We start from the raw sequence: 13,590 nt of genomic DNA on the forward strand, positions 1-13,590 counted from the left end.
CCAACAAACTAATGGTTCTTTGATTGGAAGATGACTCAACAACACCGTATTAAAAAGGACGCATTTTACTAAAGAAACATGAAAGTGTATTCGCCATAGAAATTAAGTAACAAATAACATCACACGTCGTTTACAAGCTGTTTGGCCTGTGACCTTAAGGTTAAAGTTTCGTAAGAGTTGTCTTTCTTTAGTCATAATCACGAGTTGTTACGCATAAATAGTATGACTCATAAAGCCTTTATAGATGAAGTAAACAAATACTATCTCTTAACAACATGGCATCTATACAACTTTCAAAAACTGTATACTGTGTTTCTATGATGTCTGATCAGTTCACAAGATGAGTAGGGTATTGTTTGACATTGTTATGCTAAAAATGCAAGTTGTGAGATTATGTGAAAAGAAATGATTGTGATAATTATGGTTTGAACAGATATCATTTTTAAGCCATTAACTTGAACTTTATATATGCAATAGGAAATCAGAAATAAAAATGTATAATATTATTAAGATTTGTGGATGTTTGAGAAAAAAAAATGGTTGAGTACAAGTATCTAATATTAAACTTTAAACAATAAAATTAATATAAGAAAACAGATATCATGAAAATATCATCCTGTGTTGGAGAGCAAGTTATGTTCGAATGAGAAAGTTTAAAAGAAATATATATATAATATATTCCATACAATATATAAATGTAAGTTAATCCTTCTAATACATCTCGAATTGTACATCACTGAAGTCTGTTATACAAACTATGATTTTGGATGTGAATCAGGTATCAATTACATAAACTTGGCAGTCATAGAAACCTCAGCACAATGGTAATTGATATATGAAATCAGGTAAAACCCTACATTTTACGCTACTGCAGCAACTCTGTATATAAATACTATGGACTTTTCTATATCTTTATTTATTTTTCGCAAACAGTAGTGAAGAAAAAGTCTTCTAAAATCTCTTTGTGTGTGACAGGAATACAATAGGTAAGGAATCTGCGCAGGGAAACCTGTCGTGTGGCGCTTTATTCGCTAGTAACGTAAATATGATGTCACAAAGACGTTTTACACATCTTTATGTCTTAAAATCCGTTTACAATTAATCAGTTATTGACGCTGCATTACCGATGACATGTTTCCCTAAGTGATATGAGGCATTTCGTAAATTTTAAATGTCAGATGTCAGGATAAAACATTCCTTTATATCTTGCTTGAATTGTTATAATCACAATCGAGATATATTGCACACATGCATTGATTAATTTAGGATAATATAAGACATAAGTTTATGAGAAATCAGCAAAATTTTATATGAATATCCATGAGACTAGTTACGTATCTCAATTTCTTTTTAAAGGTGCTTTGCTGGTAACTTTGATGCATGGGCATTTAAAATTATTCATCTACAAAGTAACTTCAGTTGCACGCTTTTAGCTCATTGACATACTTCCTGTACATTTCCGATCTAACATAACACGAACGATCCCGGGATTATGAAGTATACTGAAATAAGCGGAAATGTGTTTCCTGGTCGCAACGACTCGCAAAATGACAACATCAAACTCTTGCGTCAAATAAAAACAAATCAATGCCTAGGAGATTATCGGCTTCTCATTACATCTTTTGCGTTTGTGCCTGTGTACATTCCCAGCAAGCATAGTAAATCTTCTCAATGACGTTTTATACGTCATGTTAAGCAGTGCCCTTTGCTATTGTGGTATTAGTGTATAAACCGCTGCTACCTGAAAAAAAGATAACATTAATCCTTGATTATGACATGTTGGTAGTTTTTTTTCTTTTACTTACATTTTTTTCAGGTTGGTTTCAAAGTTGTAATTCATCGAAATAAGCAATAGTAGTTGTTTCTAAGAAAGGAAAATGTACCGCCAATGAAGTTTTGATATCATGATTTTATGTTCTATTTTAAGTAACGTATATTTGCAATATAACAATTTTAATCGATTGTAACATCTTACCAGATGAAGCGGTTTGTAGCTCCTTATAGACGTTTGGTTTGGACCGTCCTTCCAACGACTCGTAGTTACTGATGAAAAAGAGAGAAAATCTTGTTAGAAAATAAAGAAAATTGTTTCATATTGTCGGAGAAAAGTGTCCACTAAATTTAGAAAAAGATTGTTATTTTATATCAAAAGCTGTAATCAGCAATTTTCACTTGTAATGCTTACTAGAAAACTGATGAAATCGGTAGCAAAGCGGTCGTAAAACCATTTTACAATACTAAATGTAGTTATACTTACCTCTGATTGGCTTCATCATCATTCTCACCTACAAGTACATTATTCAAGAAAAAAATGAGATCAATTACGGTACATTTAAACACGACGAATACAAAAATAAACTATTTTGAATCCCTTACTACTTTAAACTTGTGTGAAACATAATCTTTTAAACGATTTAATTACTGAAGTGTATAACACCAGTTCACTTCTGGTTTAATAAAAGAAGAATGACAAAATAAGAACAATAACTATAGATTTACATAGAGACCTATTAAGGAGAATAACTCCAGGTTTCTAGTAATCGTCCACTGCTTCATAGACAACATAAAATATTACTTGAGCATTTGTTTCACACAAACATAATGGCGTTTTTTTTACACCAAACGTCCGGTCGGGGGAATATATCTTAAGAAGCGTAGATAAGTAACCAGTATGTCGGGAACATTCGCGCGAGCTCGACCAGAAATTAAACACATTGCGCGTGCGTTATCCTAGGAATGTGCGGAAACAAAGATGAAAATTAACAAAGTTTATTTTACCTCCAATTTCTTGTGTTCTTATTTCAGAATATACAGAGGCTTTGGCTACTTGGCTTGTATCAAGTTGCTGGTACGATCTGTGTGTAGTAAAAATATCAATATATTCCGACACAACATGTTTACTTCTTTGGGAAGAAGTTAACATTGAAAAACATGCAGGATATAATAAAAGAAAATATCCATCGAACATCCCTTAGCTTCAGTTAATCATGCCCTGTCAATATATATTTTGAGTAAAGTAAAGTAAAGTGAAATACGAGTGTCGTTATCAATTTAATTGTTAATAAGGGAAGTTATGTTTGTGGAAATGTAAATAAGGAATAGTAACAAACAATGCACACGCCCTTTTTTGTGTTAGAGAATCCCTATTACACATATATGGATTTTTTTCTAAACAACGTAAATAATTGAAATTTGTTGCTTAGCTTTGCGTACAATTAACCCACAAAGAAACTGATGATTGATGGATTAGCTTTACATACAAATAACCCACGATGAAGCTGTCAGTTATGTCCTATTTCAAATACTTTATAAAATGTTTACCTTTCGCCTTCTTGTATAATCGTTGCTATTGAATGAGAAACAAGAATAACCTAATCAAATGTTTATAGTTATAAGGACAACATGTTTAATTACAAAACAAGTACTAACAAAGTCCATGCAACGGTTTCCTATCGTCAGTATTCTAACAACGCAACGATTTATGAAAAAAGTTCTTATACTTTCAATTAATTTGGTTCAAACTTGTTCATACAACTATTAACTTTGAAGTAACTGCTTTGCATTTTGCGAAGTTTGTATAGTCACCATTTAACGAAACAAACAATTTATAGGAACAATAGTGTTTTTCTCTTCTTTTTTTTTCAGGTGGATTCTATGAAAATGTATCATTTATTCTTCTACCATTCTATCAAAATACCTCGCCCTGAAAATTGCACTTGATCGAATCCCTGGTTCTTGCATTGCTGACATTTGCTTGAACTGTAAAGAAAGTAGTAATCAAATTTATTACAAGTATATGACCCTGTGTATATCAATATCTGCACATACCTGCAGACACGTGAAATTATAATACATCTTGATAAATCACCACGGAATGTCGAATCGGATGCTTACTTACCGAAATGGCAAACGCCCTTTTCCTGTGAAACAAACAGAGTTAATAATTTTTATCAAGACGCAAAATATTTCACTAAAACATAGCCATAACAAGATCAAAAGAAAAGGTAACAGGTTGTTATAATCAAAATATATACGTACGAGTGATGAAGATTCCAAGTCCCAAAGTTACCATGATCATTAGGCCGCCTATACACGTCAGTGCAACTCCCGTCACGTAAAGGCTGTTAGGGCTATAGGACATGCATGTATCTAATGGGAGAAAAAACGTCCTGTAAACTGATATGTAAGAGAATCCATGCAATTAAACAGTAATTCAAACTTAATGTATTAATAGAAAAAAATCAGTCAATGTCATAACCTTATCATCACAATGTAAACAGTTAATGTCATTACCTTATCATTAAAATGTAAACAGTTAATGTCATTATAGTATCATTACAATGTAAACAGTTAATGTCATAACCTTATCATTACAATGTAAACAGTTAATGTCATAACTTTATCATTGCAATGTAAACAGTTAATGTCATAACTTTATCATTGCAATGTAAACAGTTAATGTCATAACTTTGTCATTGCAATGTAAACAGTTAATGTCATTGCCTTATCATTACAATGTAAACAGTTAATGTCAATACCATATCATTACAATGTAAACAGTTAATGTCATTACCTTATTATAATAAAATCGAGTTTTCTTCTTCTTGGGTTGATTGATACTTTATTAAGTGTATAGTACATCATATATCTGTAAATACATTCGTACTGGTCAGCCCTGTCCCGTCCCGTTCCGGGCGAAAGCCCGGGACAAAGAATAGATCTTACTCCTCTGACTCCCAGAGGTAGTCTGACTCGTATAATGTGTTCCTTATATACACAAGAATAGGCCAGTTGTTCACAATTCCTGACCTTCAACTACTACATAAAACTATTACATGGTCTTATACGAAATACAAAATGTAGCTGGCCAACGGATTAAAGGTACATAGGAAGGTCAATAGATAACTACATAAGAATGATAAGTAAATCAATCAATACACTTTTGCTAGGTAACACAATGGTTACACGGATCCAAAGGGCCGGCTATCACATAAGTTAATCAATACGCTTTGGCCAGGTGAACACATGGGTTACACCCAAGGGTCAGACAGATAATATATTTATCAATTTCACTTATTACATTACTATATCACACTTATCATCAAAATGTAAACATATAATGGCAATTCGTCACCATCACAATGTTAACAATTAATTGAATTAGTTTATCATTACATTATGAACAGGTAATGTCATTACTTTATCATTATAATGTAAACAGTTAATGTCATTACTTTATCATTATAATGTAAACAGTTAATGGCATAATATCATCACAATATGACGACTTAGTACTATTACCTGATCACTATGTATTGCAGACTATAATGATGAATGTTAAAATATACACGATATACATTTGAAGTGATACGAATCTTGATGAGTGCAACATAGTACCTTCCTGAACTCTACATCCTGAAGACTCAAGTGATGTGATGTTAGCGTGTGAGTTGTATGCTACAATCTTAAAGAAGTATAGCTGCCCCCCACCTAGTTTGTCGATAGTTACACTGTACACGTCATTTCCGTCCACCTGCTTGAAGATCGTCGCTGGATCTATAACTGACTGTAGGGAATTGTCAGTGCTGTATAAAACACGAAAGTACTCGGTGTTTCCACCATTGTTCCACATCACTTCGACGGAATGGGGATTTCCACAGCTAACTGATAAACTCTTCGGCAGTTTCGGCATGTCTACAGTATTAAAACAAGATATAGTTATTCCAAAGTCACAACGTTATTTTAGCCATTAATACATTGAGATATTTCTTCAAAAATATAAACAGTTCATTTAAAATAGTGTTGAAGAAATACATGTACACAATGTCAACCAGATCGTTTATATAAATATATCGATCAATACGCATTGAAAGTCTCCTCGTAAGTAATATATCATATTGTTATGGATATATTTTCCTTATTCATATATAATAATGACACCAATTATGCATCGTGTAATATTCACGGGTAGAATAACACTACTGGGACAATATATAAAGATCAGAAACGTAAAATCGAAAAATGACAATAGTTATTTACTTTTTCCTTTCACTATAAAACTGAACGTGTTACTGCCCTGACTGTTCGTCGCCGTTACACCGTAGACTCCGAACCAGGCCTCCCGTATATCTGTACGTGTCCCAACCGATACGGCAGACAGATTCATCATCACAAAGGTGTTATGGATAGCAAAATTGTCTGTTCCGTCGACTAAAGGTGTAACAACTGTGTCCGGTGATGCTTGGAAGGACCAAGAAAAAGTTGGCTCCGGATTCGAGAGGAACAAGGCATACATGACTAAAATATTTCCTGTTTCTAAATTATACTTTTGGTCAGTTTCATTTCTCACGACTCGACGTGGTTCACCTACAACACAAATATATACACAAATGTTACAGGTAAATATTCATTCGTGTCTGAAATTATGTCTTCAATGGACCTCTGAATGATAGGAGTATCTATACTTTTAATAGGAATAATGGAATTTGAATATCGCAAAACTAATGTATTTTAAGTTAGTAATTTTGATATACGAAAATTTCACGATAGGTGACACATGTTGTGTGATTGATATCAGAATATATCTCGTATGTATTACGTTAGTTATAAAGCCATACCTTATCGCGAGGTACATGTATGTACCAATATTGGTCATATCGATAACAAGTTCTTTTTACCTTTCTTTTGACCTTTGCTACGAACCAAATCGATTTTATACATATATATTGATATATACCAGTTTGAATTGGCTTAAGACGATGTTTTGTCAGTTTTTGAACAGATCAGGAAATGCCTATCTTTTTACGATATGCATCGCGTGAATCATTGAAAATAAATTTATATCAAATCACAAGTCAAAAAGTAAACCTAATTGGTAAGGATTTCTTACTATTAAGAATTACATGATAAAACAAGATTCTCCAAACTTCACATATGTAGCATAATCCAGGTGATAAGTAAGTTAGGTTTCCGCATTAGGATAATATCAATAAAGCTCATTTGGAAATTGCATTGTCGATCTAGTTTTGTAACGCCAGAGACTTGAATACATTTTCATTTTGTAAATTGTGTAAAATTGTTATAGAAGTATATCAACACAATAAAAATGCCAGTTTTAGTGCAGACAGTTTTTAATCATATGATCTGTCAGAACACTAGTAATTTCGATAGCAACTACTGTCGATAGCTCAGATAGCTGTCTAGAAATGGATACTAGATATTATTTGGTACATGAACCGCTTAGCTGTTCACTTCATTTGCACGAATTTCACTTTTCTTCATCAGTCCAAAAAGCAACAAATTTGACAATCAGTCCTTAGATATCACATTGTGGTATAACAAATATACATTAGTAAAGCATTCCACAGTTACATTTGAACTCCAATGACAACAATAGGCGCAGGATGTCGAAGGGAAATACAAAATCATTACATATGATTAAGAAAACTTCCATGAAATAGCAAAATGTACAGACATGTAAAAGATAATGGTTGAACAATTCGGGAGAGTATATACTAAAAAGATCAACCAATACAGAAATAAACGAAGGAAAAGACCTTAAGTAAGATCATATCACAGGAATCATCAAGATGACCCACTCCATGATACACAACTGCATATCATGATGTTAAATATATCAAACATCAAACAGATCCGTTAAAAGAATATAGGAGATCTCCGGATATAAACATTCCGGACAGATGGATAGACAAAGCCATGCCCTAGCTCTTCCAATACTCGTCGGGATGTGAAATGAATCAATCAAATTACAATTTATTTTGTGCAATATTAAACTATAAAACGATAGATAGGTATAAAACGAAAACTTACACAGAACGTTGATCGGTATATCCCTGGTGACCGCTGTGTTAGAGACACTGTTTCTGATAGAACAGGTGTAGAGTCCGGTGTCCAGACAGTCAGCGTTAGTCAGGGTGTAGGTACTCTCCAGGACGTCTGGGGTGGTCAGTAGATCTGTGTTGTTGGCTTTATAGAACCACTGTATTGTGGACGGAGGGGAACTCTCCACCGAACACATCAACGACTTGGGTCCATTTTCAGCCACGTCAGAATTACCGTCAGTGTAATCAAGACTGAGAATTCGTGGTGGGACTAAAATACAAACATGATGTTTCTCTATACATTAAATTTCATCGTAATCAAACTGTCACAAATACCTATTCATACTAACCATGCAATGTACACAAAAACAAGGAAGGTCGTCAACCATACACGATAAACAGAAACATATGTCATCGAAGAAGGGAAGACGAATTAACGTGATAGATGTTTTGCATGCAGATGATACATAATTAGAACCTTAAGTTAGATAGACTTGAGAAAATTAAATTGCAGAATGTCTCACAAAAAAATCATAAAAAATAAAAGTCACTGTAGAGTTTTTTCTTTTTGATTTTGTTTATAACCCTCAACGAAAATTCATGCATCTTACATCTGACAATAAGGTTCCAAGTCTTTGTTCCCTGACTGACAATGTTTCTGGCTGTACACGTGTATTGTCCGGCGTTGGTCCTCGTGGCCACAGACAGACTCAGTGGGTTTGTGTAATCTGTACCTGATCTAGACCAGGTGTAGGTACACGCTGGTCTACAGTCGGCGGAACACCTGACATCTGAGATGGTCTGATTCTCAATAATGTCTACACTGTTTTGTGGCGGGTCAAATACAGTACTATCTCCAGGTCCATCTGGAAAATGTAAACTCAAATTTTGTATTTATTGATTTGTTAACATTTACGATTGTCTGCTTTTAACTTTTTAATCTCTTTAAAACACATAATTACTGCGCGAAACAATATTTTGTTTGAACCGAGTTCGTTTAGGTATTGAATTATTATCATAATAATAGAATAATTCAAAATTTATTTTGATTTATTTGGAAAACAATTAACACTACAGTGTCATTTTCTAATGCTTGCGAGAAAACGTATGTGTCCGAATGGAAATTTAAGTCTTAGTATATGCAACTTCACTAGAAAATCAGGAAGAAAATATTTATATCAATATAGCTACACTTAATTTGTCGTATATATATATATTCAAAATGATACCGTGCGTTATTATTGGCCTGGCAGCTGTTGAAATTCAATATTCTGTGAAGATTCCCCAATTATGAATGACAGGTAAACACGAAAAATAATTTCATCAAAAAGTTACCCTAAAAAGAAACTGCAATAAACATTACATATCTTTAATAAACATAAACAATAACACAAAAGCGTCTTCAAACGTTTATTATTGAAACAAGCTGTGGTTTAATAAATAATTTAATATATGCAATTTTGCAAGTCAATGTAGCGCATTCGGTTCGGAATAATTTTCATTTAGAAGTGCTCAAGATCATTCGGTTAATAGTATTAACAATGTGGTATTATAACCGATTAAATATTTGATATTCCATAATGAAAGTGGTAATGTCAAAATGAACTAATAATCTAAGTAGTGGTATGTGTCATCGGCTCGAAGGTCAAATTCAAATGTTTAAGGATGTGATGGATTTGTTTAAAGCAAAATTACAATACTCTAAAAATATAAATCCCATTCTGGAAATACATTTGCTTTTCACCTTAATCAATAAAACATCTATCACTTTGCATATTAACTTATTGTAAGTTAATAAAGTTCAGTTTTTTTTTTTTTTTTTTTTCAAATTAATATTACCATATGTAATTTCAAAAAGATTGCAGATAATTCTACATGTTCATAACCATTCACATAACAATATTCAAGAATCTTTTTTTTTTCTTACATATTTATAAAAAAAAAAGTGTTCAACGACTTGTTGTAAGTCAAAAAGAATAAATTAAATGCGCGCTTAAAAGCGTTAAATTTGTTTTAATTATTCATTCATACAAATAGTTTCAATCCTTGTACTTTTGCTTGTAAGTATTAAATATATTAAATTTGTACAGGTGGATTTATCAACAAAACTGTCTTTTTTAAGTCCCTATTACGACATAGTACTGTAAAATCAGTCGTATAGCGACACTGTAACCTGAAGTAGAATAAGAGGTCTGTTGATTATAAAGGACCCCAAAGAGTTTCCAATCAGTTTTGAAAAAAGTAGTTTCTGTACAACATCTTCCTCCTGTATAGTTCCGACCATAGTAGATGTTCATTGACATGTGTAGAATTATGATTAATATCAATATCATTCAAGGCAGGATGGTAAATCCAAAATATATAATTATAAACAAGATAGTTTGAATTGACATTCATCAAGTATTAACAAAATATACCTACACTGTACAGTAACACTTGTTATTATAGTCGACTCCCCGACAACATTCCTAACAGTACACCTGTACGTCCCGTGTTCTGATCTGTCCAGTTGTCCCAGTGACAACACAGGTGAGGCAGTAAAGTTGGTGTTGTCCGGTCGTGTCCAGACAAAGGTACAGCCAGGTCTACAGTCCGCTGTACAGGTGATGTCCGGTAACGTGTCCCCCTCTGTCCTGGTGTAGGTAGTGTCGGACGGGGACAGAGTTATGGAGGAATCGGGGCCGTCTACAAATTTGAGGTATAACAGATGAGATAAGCAAAGATGATGTCCTGACAGTGATTGATGCTTACATTTTTTTCATATCGACTGTTGACAAAAATATACCATTGGTGTAGGTAGTATCCAGCGGTGATAGGGCTTTAGAATTTCCTGGACCAGCTGTGCAATAGACAAAGTTTGTTATATAAACGGAACAACTATACACTGAACCAGGTGTCGATATATAACCATGACGTATAGCTGTACGTACCGTCGCTACAAAATCGTACGGATGGAGGACATACCTTCTAATGGATCCTGGGCAATTCTATAAGACACCATATCAAGTATTCATCAGACGAATACTTATTACTTGATAAGCAGTTAAGCACTACCGAAACCAAAACTCTCGGTTAAATTCATATTTTCGTAAACTGGGATTCCCGGGTATCAAATCAGAAATATATTGTGACAAATAGTAAAAGCATATCAAACGTTTAAACTAATAATATAAGCTGACGTGAGCAATACACATAGTCCTACATGTCGTATTGAAACAAGTAATTACAATGATTTAGGTAGTGTGAACTTGTCTCCATTTCACTAACGAGGTAGAAGATCAGCTACATATTTGAACCCAACAATTCAGGTATTGTTTGCAACTGTTAGGTTTTGTTTTTTGTTTGGTCCAATTTGTTTCATCTCTACAAACTAACGGTTTTTATTAATTATTGACCATCCAAAACCGGATTATGCCGGTGAAGAACATTCACATTGGTTTTCTTGGTTATAGATCATGTAGAACAAAGAAAGAATATGGAACAATGTGTTTGCTGAACACTGATCGTTTATGAAATTCTAATTAAATAAAATACTGATTTTAAAGTTTGCCCCAAATACTTTTATCTATGTTAATTTAATACATTAACCATATAAAATACTAATAAAAGAGCATTTAGAATTGTTACACATCTAATAGTATGATTATATCTGTAAACAGGTTCACGTTATCATATTTAACACTTACCTGCTACAGTGAGTGTATAGTCATCACTGTCCAGTGTCTGGTCAGGTAGGTTAAGGTTGGTACGTGTACAGTACCACACAGATCCATGGTCTCCCGTCTGTGGCTGTATGATCCACCGGAACACTGTACCAATGGTTACTCCACACGTTACACAGGAACAGACATCCGATGTACAGGGGACGGCGGGGCTGACTTGGATGTTGTAACATTGGTCACCAGCTACTTGTATAACACCTACTGTAGTAGTGACGTTAGGACGGCGGTAAAACTGGACACTATTGGCCTCCTCTGGTACATCACACGTCAGTGTAAACTTAGTCCCAGGGACAGCGTACTCAGGTGACCCAGACAGGGTTACAGCATCTAAGTATGAAATTGGATGAAACGTTTAATGTGAATGTACCGCTGTTTCACTTAACGAAATGGTTAAGTATTGAACTGTTACCAAATAGTAATATACAGTCGACATGAATACAAGTCGGGTGACAGACATATAGAATGTCGCAGGACGACATGAAACATTAATCTGTCACCCAAATTATAACGACTGTTTAATTACAACAGTTCAATACGTATGTATACATTCATTAAGATTCTTTTTATTATTTATTTACTGTAGCTTTAGACGTATTTAAATCTACCGCTTATCCTGTCACTGACGTCATCAAGTTCAAATATCGGAACAGACGAAATTTTCAAAAGAAATGATATAGTCCCTCGTGTCGTTATCAATAGCAATGACATACAATGGTTTTGGCACAAATTTGGCTTTAAAACCGTTTTTCTGCGCAATGATACACGGTTATCATTTTGAAGTGATGCGGCATTGAATGGGTACAACTGGATAGACCCGATTCCTCAAAAACACATATGTTTTTGATCGTCTTGATTTACGTTATTTCGGTAGAATATCAGCTCTTACATTCTAAATAAAAGTCATCATGATAGAAGGTGAAAATGATTCCAAGGATATTTCGTTCGAAACAGATTCCCATCTAACCGGTCATATCAGTGTCGTTAATTTAGCCGACGATGATTTAATTTAACATGGGCTCGATTTAGGAGTAAGGTAGGCCTTTGTTATCAGTGCTAACAAAACAAAAATAAAATAAAATAAAATCTACTAGGCCTACACAACCAAAACCATGTTCATAATCTCGATTTTTCACTATTTTATATAAATCCTGGACTGTTATGTTGTGTGTAGCATTTTCGAAAATTTAAAAAAAAATCCCCCGTCAGTGTGACAACATTGACAGTTTAATAATTGCGTATATATCAAGAATAGCGCTTATAATCGGTGTCGAACTCATTTTTTTTATTATAAGATTTAAATTTATAGGGTGGTGACTCTCGTCTTACGGTTATATGGCAGTGGTTCTCGCCTTACGGTTATATGGCGGTGGCTCTCGCCTTACGATTATCGGGCGGTGGCTCTCGTCTTACGGTCCTAGGGCGGTGGCTCTCGCCTTGCGATTATAGGGCGTTGGCTCTCGCCTTACGGTTATAGGGCGGTGGCTCTCGTCTTACGGTTCTAGGATGGTGGCTCTCGCCTTACGATTATAGGGCGGTGGCTCTCGTCTTACGGTCCTAGGGCGGTGGCTCTCACCTTACGATTATAGGGCGGTGGCTCTCGCCTTACGATTATAGGGCGGTGGCTCTCGCCTTACGGTTATATGACGTTGGCTCTCGCCTTACGGTTATAGGGCGGTGGCTCTCGCCTTACGGTTCTAGGGCAGTGGCTCTCGCCTTACGGTTATAGGGCGGTGGCTCTCGTCTTACAGTCATAGGGCGGTGGCTCTCGCCTTGCGGTTATAGGGCGGTGGCTCTCGCCTTACGATTATAGGGCGGTGGCTCTCGTCTTACGGTTATAGGGCAGTGGTTCTCGCCTTACGGTTCTTTGGCGGAGGCTCTCGCCTTACGGTTAAAGGGCGGTGGCTCTCGCCTTACGATTATCGGGCGGTGGCTCTCCCTTACGTTTGGGGGTTCTTGGCGGTTAAGGCTCCCGCCTTTTTTGGCGGGATTAATAGGGGGGCGGTTTGGCCTTTTCGCCTTACGTTATT

At 34.9% G+C, this 13,590-nt stretch overlaps 1 protein-coding gene and 1 long non-coding RNA gene across 2 annotated transcripts in view; both read right to left on the reverse strand.

The window, feature by feature from the left end:
- Positions 1–1,626: 1,626 nt before the first annotated feature.
- On the reverse strand, positions 1,627–2,046 carry LOC117340963. The gene is made up of 2 exons (XR_004535518.1): positions 1,976–2,046; positions 1,627–1,741 (listed from the first exon to the last, which is right to left on the reverse strand). It is a non-coding gene; the product is annotated as an uncharacterized LOC117340963 (long non-coding RNA).
- Positions 2,047–3,677: 1,631 nt separating this feature from the next.
- LOC117340611 (hemicentin-2-like) overlaps positions 3,678–13,590 on the reverse strand; it is a 22,855-nt gene continuing 12,942 nt past the window's right edge. Inside the window, exons 2-8 of the mRNA XM_033902375.1 lie at positions 11,528–11,890; positions 8,453–8,707; positions 7,831–8,112; positions 6,040–6,366; positions 5,398–5,694; positions 3,899–3,920; positions 3,678–3,759 (exon numbers count right to left, since the gene is read on the reverse strand). Coding sequence (XP_033758266.1) covers positions 3,678–3,759; positions 3,899–3,920; positions 5,398–5,694; positions 6,040–6,366; positions 7,831–8,112; positions 8,453–8,707; positions 11,528–11,890 — 1,628 coding nt within the window. The remainder of the gene's footprint in view (positions 3,760–3,898; positions 3,921–5,397; positions 5,695–6,039; positions 6,367–7,830; positions 8,113–8,452; positions 8,708–11,527; positions 11,891–13,590) is intronic.

This window comes from Pecten maximus, chromosome 13 (assembly GCF_902652985.1).
Source record: "Pecten maximus chromosome 13, xPecMax1.1, whole genome shotgun sequence".
NCBI classification, from domain to species: domain Eukaryota; kingdom Metazoa; phylum Mollusca; class Bivalvia; order Pectinida; family Pectinidae; genus Pecten; species Pecten maximus.